General features: G+C 34.8%; 1 protein-coding gene across 1 annotated transcript; it reads right to left on the bottom strand.

Moving 5' to 3' along the window:
- Nucleotides 1-2,230: 2,230 nt before the first annotated feature.
- LOC122003449 (WAT1-related protein At5g64700-like) lies at nt 2,231-4,121 on the bottom strand. The gene is made up of 7 exons (XM_042558551.1): nt 3,891-4,121; nt 3,756-3,818; nt 3,568-3,684; nt 3,221-3,473; nt 2,967-3,125; nt 2,728-2,879; nt 2,231-2,632 (listed from the first exon to the last, which is right to left on the bottom strand). Exons 1-7 carry the CDS (start codon nt 4,061-4,063, stop codon nt 2,503-2,505), a joined length of 1,047 nt encoding a protein of 348 aa, XP_042414485.1. The 5' UTR covers nt 4,064-4,121; the 3' UTR covers nt 2,231-2,502.
- Between the last annotated feature and the right edge of the window lie 4,555 nt (nt 4,122-8,676).

Raw genomic sequence — 8,676 nt, forward strand, 5'->3', positions numbered from 1 at the left:
TTTTCTCATAGACGACGTCAATTTAATCTGCCCGTGAACGATGATGAGTAAATCACCGGTGAGTTGGCTCCGTTGCCAACTTAATCGTCAATCGCCGAATGACAACAAGAATGATGATGTGGTTGGGATCCTGCACAAAGACAAACAAGAAAGAATGACAACAAGAATGATGATGTAGTTGGGATCTTGCACAGAGACAAACAAGAAAGAAAAGAGAGTTAAAATGATGGCCAGGGGATTTCTGGGCGTAGCCACTCCAACGCTCAAACTAGAGCGGAGGACGAAGATGGACCCTAGGGTTTTTATGTACATAGGTGTGAGTATGCATACCTTAGATATAAAAGACTACCTTTTATAGAGAGAAAGTAGACCTTTTCCTTTTATTCCTATTCTCATGTCGTCATTAATTAATTTTTTAAATAATATAAGATTTATTGAACTTGGTGACTTTTTTCTATAATAATTGAGGTCAATAGACTTTTTCCTTCCATTTCTACCATTACTCTAACTTGGAGTCTAATTGAAGCTGATAATTAAAGTTGAATATTCAAATTCATTTTGGGTTATGAAAATGTCTGACATTAAATCTTTTTAGTACTTTCAATATTAGCCATAAAATTTGAAAATATATTATTTATTGGTCAAAAGTTAACTTTATTTGAAAATTCTAAATTAATCCTACTAAATTCTTTTAAAATCACAAGACACCTGCAATATTAATTGAAATACAATTTAATTATAAAATCTTAATTTAATTATTTTTAAAATGCTTTCTGAACCAATATCTAAGTTAAATAAATAAAAGCAAATTCAAACTCAACTTGCCAACCCACGCACACCGAAATAGATGCAAATTAAAGCCCACATGCAAGCCCAAGTCCGGAAACTAAGTGCAACAAATCTATCAAGTTATAGCCATATTTGTTTAGAAGTACATATCTATTTGTTCATAACCATCCCTTTTTGAGAATGACAAATGACGTTAATCCATGTTTATTTCCAAGGATGGATCGAGGAAGGAAAGATCTACTTTGGGCTTTTCAATCAACTATTTTATTATCTTTGGATATTTTGGTATTTGCTTATTCTTTTGCGACAAGTATGCATTTGCAATTTCAAGAGGAGGCAAAAGCCATTTTCAATGGTAGAACTTAATCTCCATCAAATAGACTTACATTTGTTTAACATATATAATTAAGGGTAATCGTAATCCTGAACCTATAAACTCAACTTCATTATAAGACTCACTGAGTTACAACACTACCACATCAAAATTAAAAACACTCACAACTTTTATAAACCTCTTCTCATAATCATAAACCGAAAAAACAACTTTATATTAGGTCCCACTAATTCACATATTATTATCTACATTTTCTATTTACTATATTTATTTATAATATTCATTTATATTATATCATAAATATATATTTATAATAAAATATTAATTAATTTATTAATAATATATTAGTTTTATTTAATATTTTAAATAAATTATTAATATAATAATTAATATATAATAATTAACTCTAGTTTTAATTTGTTCACATAGTATGTAAATTCATACATTGCACTCTCTCTCTCTTGGCCCTCATTCTTTTTCTTTTTAAATTATTCTAAACCCAATATCCAATTTTGGATGCTGAGTTCTTGGGTTTACAAAATCCACGTCAATTGCAGTGCTATTAGGTTTATAAAACTTAACTTCTTGGGTTTTGTAAACACAACATTGCAGTCACTCTAATTACCATTAAGAAAATTAAATCTTAATTAGGCAATCTAATGTTTTATGTATGAAGGGATATAAAATATTGGATGTGGATTCAATGTGTATACATAGATCAATAATCCATTCTATTAATATTGATGGACGGTTAATGTGTTATGAGATTTAAGATGGATAATCCTTATAGGCTGATCTTGAGTATATAAGGAAGTTAAATTTCAGTTAGGCATCTAGACTTTGACTTCTCCTTCTTCCTCCTCTCTCTCTCCATTGAGAAAGAATCCGGTTGTTATCCGTGTGCTGGTAGGAACTCCGACAATAAGCAAGAAACAATGACTCTTGCCATTGTATTCGGTTTTCAATTTTAGCCTTATGAATGATGCATCATATGATTTTGTTTTCATGCAGTAACCATCATCAGGGGCGGATCCAGAGGGGGGGTGGCATCGGCGGTCACCCCCCTTTGTCGATAATGAAACCCCTAGTATTATGGGATTCCATTGGTGAAAATACAGGATACCATCCTTTGTTCCACATAAAATCGTTCCTTCATACTTGAATTCCTGAATTTGTCACTGACCAAACTTATAGTTGCCTGAGAGAAGAAAAACACCTCTTATCATTTGATTCATGCATGCTGCTTTTGCGTGGTGATTTTCTTTCTTACATATTCGTGAAGCATGGCCACCGAGTTAATTAGTGCATAACTGGTCCTAAGTGGCTAGCTAATCGCTACAAGTGCCAACATGGTTATATATACTAATAGCTAGGCAAACTCATGCTGTTTCCTTCACTAGCACATTCACTTTTTCATCTCGAATTGGAAGCTCGCAAACCATGCTCTCCTTGCTCTTTCCCCATAGAACGCCGTAAAGTCCTCCCACCATCAGGAATCCACCTATAACACTGCAAACAGAATATAATATCTAGCTAGTTTTACAACTGAATAGCTAATTAAGATAACAGAGAATTATATTGCTCAGATATAGTCAGTCACTCACCTTCCTAGAGAAATCATCTCTCCTAATAAAATAGTTGAGCATATCATGGTGAAAACAAGAGCTAGCGGTGTGAATATTGCCACAAAAACAGGGCCCTTCTTCTCAATGATCCAACTTTGTAAATAGAAAGCAACTCCAGTCACAATGAATCCCTGTAATGCAAAGAAAGAACAAGAACTATATATGAATTTATATACTATTTCGATCTTTCAAAGGCTATATGGTTTTTGCATACTTACACCATACATAATAGCTACTAGACCCATATCCAAATGCAGCTTCCATTTGGAGATCTCTCTCTCAAATGCCATGGCTACAGCAAGGGACTGAAGGGTGCTGAAGATGGACTGCAGAGTTGTGAAAAGTAGCTTGGATGGGTATTCTTTCAGTATCTTTCCCTGCCATGAAAATACAAAAAAAAAAAATGTTGAAATGTTATAGTTCTTTCTTCTTTCTGTTATTATGATCATTTCCAATTTGGTTTCGGGTTTACCTGTAGAACTAACCACATTGACCAGGTTAAGTTTGAGCTGATCGTGAATAGGGATCCTTTGATCCATGTTGCCATGGAAGGAGTCGATTCATGATTCATAGAGCCTTCACTATGCCCATGGTGGCCATGGAGATGCACAGGAGGGATGTGAGGGCCTTTGTAGAAGGCAATGATCATTACTCCTGCCAAACAAAGTGTTATCCCTACTGCCTTCCCTGCTCCTGACAAGCTCTTCAGTTTGAAGGTTTCCATCCTGCAAAACATTTAAGCAAGTTTAATTTAATCAACCCAAAAAGAATCAATCAAGGAACTGGATCTCAAAAGGCTTCACATATATATATATATACCCGAGCAGCAAGGCCAAGAAGAAGGTGAACACAGGAACAGTATTTGAACATGCTGAAGCCACTGATGCTGAAGTATTCTTCAGCCCTATGTTGTTCATGTTCAAGCTCCAAGTAATCCTAAAACAGTTCGATATTAAGTTCAATATATTCACATCTATAAAACTACTGATATATATCAAGAAACTCACCCGAGCAATGCATGCAAGAACAGTTTCACAGCTATTGAGAGAGTCAGTGGTGGAGCCTTTTTCCTGAAACCAAAAGAAAGGATCACAAATTGCCCATTTATGGAACAAATTCCGATCGACCATGTATTCACATACCTCTCGAAAACCAAGGCTACCGGTGCTAGCAACAGAGAGGCAGCTGCTTGTCGATAGAAGACAAAGATGTAGGTGTTGACGCCCTTGTCGAAGATGAACTTGGAGATCACGTAGAAGCCAGTGTAAGTGAGTTGCACCAAGACTGAAGCAAGATAGGGTTTGCAGGCATCCATGGTAGCTAGATAGAAGGATGAAGGGTTGGGAGAGGTGATGGAGATGAGAGTTAGTCCCTCACACGGCTTAAAAAGAGCAACGGAGTACTGTGCAACGTTAGTGAGCCTGAAAAGACTAGTGTTTGTGGAGTTCTGAGGAAATTGTATTCGTAGGACTTCTGCACGTTTTGTTTAGGTCTGAATCTAGCTTTTGTGTTCTTTTCTTTACTTTGACTTCGCTTTTTAATTCAAAGAAATATTTATGTTTCAGTTAGATCGATTCAGTATCCTCTTGAGTTGCCTCTTTACAACAATAGTATTAAGAAGTATTCGGTAGAGCTTCTGTTCAGTATTTTTTAGATTGTAGTTGTATAGAAATAATTTTTTTAAGTGTTTATAAATGTCAAATTTTATTTCAGTTTCTGTAACTTATACTTAAAAGCTAGATGTAAGAATGTGGTGTTTTTTCTTGCTTATGTTTTTTTAATTTATGGTTTAAAATTAAAAATTAATATTTATGTCCTTAATAAATTTATCATTTTACATAATTATCATCATATTTTTAACTTAAAATAATAATTATATTTTATTGTAAATATTTATTTTTAAATAATATTTTATATTTTTATATAATTTATATTTTCAGAATTTTTATACATATTTCTACTATTTATATAAATTTTATCATTTTTTATATTTTTATTTTTATTAAATTTATAATTTTTTCAAACATTCATGTTATAAAAAATAATTTTGATATAATATTTTAAATATAATAATAATTATATGAACAAATTATTATTGATGGCGTGTCAAAATTGTTAGTACCTCAAGATAATTTTGATATGATCAATCAAGTTAAGTTAGGTCCTGTTGGTATTTAACCTCTGTGTCTAAGTGTGCAGGAACTTAGGAGCATAGGAAGTCGAGTGAAAGACGCAACTAGCGAGAAGGTCGACACGTGAGAGAGCCAACAGGCTCGGTGCATCCGAAGGACGAGGCGCTGCAGAAGAGTACGCTAGCGGACGAGAAGGAGACGCGCGACGTTTCCAATAGACCAGAAGTCGGAGCGGAGAACTGCTCGAAGGCCGGAAAATGAGTTCGGGTGAGTCCTATTCCGGATGGCCAAAATCATCCAAGCAAGTGGAACCGGAGTGGAAGACCTAGACAAATGCGAGAAGAACTGGAGCGGAAGACTCAACAAGAAGTTAACTTTCTCGATTCGAGCACTCAGACCCAGTCAGGGCGTCCGAACCAGGAACTTCATCCAAACACGACGTAGCGCGTTCCGTTGCGATGGGGATAAAAGTTTATCCCCCTCCAAACACCTGGAACCTTTCCAGGCGCTCCGACCAGAGCAATAAATATAGCCCTGGTCCCAGTAGCTCAAAACAACACTTGTAAATGATTCGTCTTTAGTTTTGTTCTGTAATTAAGTGCTTCAACTGCTGTAAGAAACTTTTCTGCCTGAAGGAAATTATTTAGTGAGCTTCAATTTCCTTAGATTAGCAATCTCCTAATTGTAAATCAAGTAGCCCTTTTATGCCTCTTCTTTTTAAATAGTTTTTTTTAATCCTTTTATGCAAGTGTTAGTTTAATCAAGCCTATAAAATTTAAGAAAGGTTCGGTTTTTTATTGTGCAGGCTATTCATCCTCCTCTAGCCGGCCGCCAAGGGACCTACAATTGATATCAGAGCCCAACAGCTTTAGGAGGACTAATCGTCGAACAAAGCACAAGAGATGGTCGGACCGAACATCAACCTACTGAAGTTCGAGGGGGAATTCGCGAGCTGGAAGAAAAAGATTGAGGTATTCTTTAAGACAGATTTCAATTTACTATTAATCATGAAATTTGGTTTTGTAGCACTAGAAGGCAAAGAAGAATACCAATGAACAAAGAAGGAGCAAGCCGACTTCATGGCAAACGGCAAAGCAAAGTTCCATATGCTTAGCGTCTTACCACCTCAAGAAGTCAATCGGATCGGAGTCTACGAGTCAGCAAAGGAGTTTTGGGAGAAATTCCTGGAATTACACAAAGGGACCTCGGAGGCAGAACTCACGAGATAGGATCTACTCAAAAACTAGATCAACAATATCAAATTAGAGGAAGGTGAAACCATTGCACACCTTCACTCAAGAATAAAGGAACTCATCACCAGACTCACAAATCTGGGAGGCAAGGTAACCAACCGAGATTCGCTAAGATACGCACTTAAAACATTTCCTAGGGCTACTGAATGGGCATTATTAGTATATGCTTATTATATATCTAAGGATTTGAAAGTAAATACTTTAAAAGAGTTATTTTCAACTTTTGAAGTTCATGAAATAAGATATGTAAATCTGAAGAAAGAGCCTAAGCACAACATTCCTTAAAGGTAAAAATGGACAAACCAGAGTCTAGATCTTCTCTTGATGATGAAGAAACAACGTTCATAGTAAGAAAATTTAAAAAATTATTTAAAACTAATAAATTTAATCAAGTACAGGGTAATAGAAGGAAAAGAAAGATAAGATGCTATCACTGTAATGAAGAAGGGCACTTGAAAGACAACTACCCTAAATTAAAAAGCAAGGACAAGAACAAGGACAAGGAGATGAACAAGAAGCCAGCTCATACTAAGTATAATCTAAGGCGACGTGGGACGAAATGTCGTCCGAGTCAGAAATCGAATCCATCGTCGAACTTGCGTTAGTGGCAAGTCACCAGGAAGATGAAGACGAAGCAAGCTCATCCTCAATGAGCATCGAGAGCATCGATGAAGGGGGAGCAACATCAGAAGGAAGCAACACTTCTGGGGAGTTTCAGATCGCAGGATTGACAAGGTAAGTCAGGTACGGTCCTGTCCTCCTGATAAGTTATTTCTCTTTATAAAAATGCTATCAAAAATTTCTAGCAAATTAGAAATAGAAAATAAAAATTATTAAAAGAAAATAATGAGTTAAAAGAAACTTTAACAACGACTTGTCGATTAGAGGATTTTGACAAACTAAAATTAGAAAATGAAATTTTAAAGGAACAAATACAAAATTTGAAAATTTTTGCATATTCCACTTACATTTCTTCAAAATTTAGAAATAATTCAGGACTTAAGTGACATCTTAGATATCACATTGGTCAAATTAAAAAAATATAACAAAAATATATTTTTAAGAAATTTTTAATTAATTTAGTAGGTAGGAACTTATATTAGGTTCTGAAAACATGCTTAGATTAAATTATTATGTTTTAAAGTTAGACCTAGGGCTTTCAGAAAGAAAATTAAATGTTTAATTTTTTTAAAAGACTTTATCTAGAAGTGGTTATTGTTCCAATAACCAAGAAGGTCTAGTACCTCGCCACAACCTGAAAGTCAATTACTAAAATGAATATTTAATTGACTAACTATTAAGCATGTAATTAATGATATAATGCTTTCAAACAAATTATTTGTCAAAATTTCTGTTAGAAATTATTTAGAAGTTAATTTTTTAGCTGTATAAAAATTTTAAAATGTTTTCTTTTAATTTTTTTGCAGAGTTGTTTTTAAACTTTATTTTTCTGTGAAAAATTATTATCTTTCCGGAAAAGAGATTTTTTTGAAAATTTTTATGTCTACTCAACCCTTAGTAATTTTTTTCTTCAAAATTCGTTATAAGATTGCAGATTTTTTTAAAATTTTTTAATTTTCTAGAACATAGTGTTTCCCTTAGACTTTGTTTTAGATTTTTTTTTTCAAAGGATTTACAAGTACCTCATTTTTAATGTGATCAAAGGAGGAGAAGTGAAGATTAAGTCTAGGGAAGGGTATCATTAATTTTTGCACATGATTATTTGCAAAATTTACTTTGTTATTATTAGTTTATGTTTTTTTCCTAACTTAACTTGGGTTGTTCACATCAAAAAGGGGGAGATTGTTAGTACCCCAATGTAGTTTTGATATGATCAACCAAGTCAGGTTAGGTCCTATTGGTATTTAACCTCTGTGTCTAAGTGTGCAGAAACTTAGGAGCACAAGAAGTTAAGCGAAAGACGCAGCTGGCGAGAAGGATGACACGGGAGAGAGCCGACGACTCGGTGTGTCCGAGGGACGAGGCGCTGCAGAAGAGTATGCTGATGGACAGGGGCGTAGCTACATAGGGCCAAGGGGGTGCGGTCGCCCCCCCTGAAATTTAGGGAAAAAATTAATACAGTGAAATTATTTAAAAATAATTTAATTATAAATTCTAAAAATATCTAGATTTTTTTTTTACAAATTGTTCAATTAAAACAAATAGGAGAACCCAAACCTTTTTTTTCTTCTCTCAGCCAACTTTTTTCTTTCTCTCGATATTTTTTTCTCTCCCATTGCCTGTACTTTTTCCCCTCTCCCTTCCCGTATTTTCTTCTTCCTTCTAATCCCCTTTCCTTTTTTCACTCCCGTGGTCGTCTTCCTCTTATAATCCCCTTATTATTCTTTCCCTTTCCCTAATCCTAATTTTACCCTCAAAATCCTCCGCCGCACATTGATGTCGTTGTCGTCCATGTTGTTATCGCCGAACGCCGCTATCACTAGCACTGATATCGTTTGCTGCCAGCGTTGTCATCGTCGCTTCACCAATACTCCACAGCAAACGCTTTTTGATTAAGGTAAAGTTTTCTTGCTTTATTTCTT

Source organism: Zingiber officinale, chromosome 7B, assembly GCF_018446385.1.
Source record: "Zingiber officinale cultivar Zhangliang chromosome 7B, Zo_v1.1, whole genome shotgun sequence".
Lineage (NCBI taxonomy): Eukaryota > Viridiplantae > Streptophyta > Magnoliopsida > Zingiberales > Zingiberaceae > Zingiber > Zingiber officinale.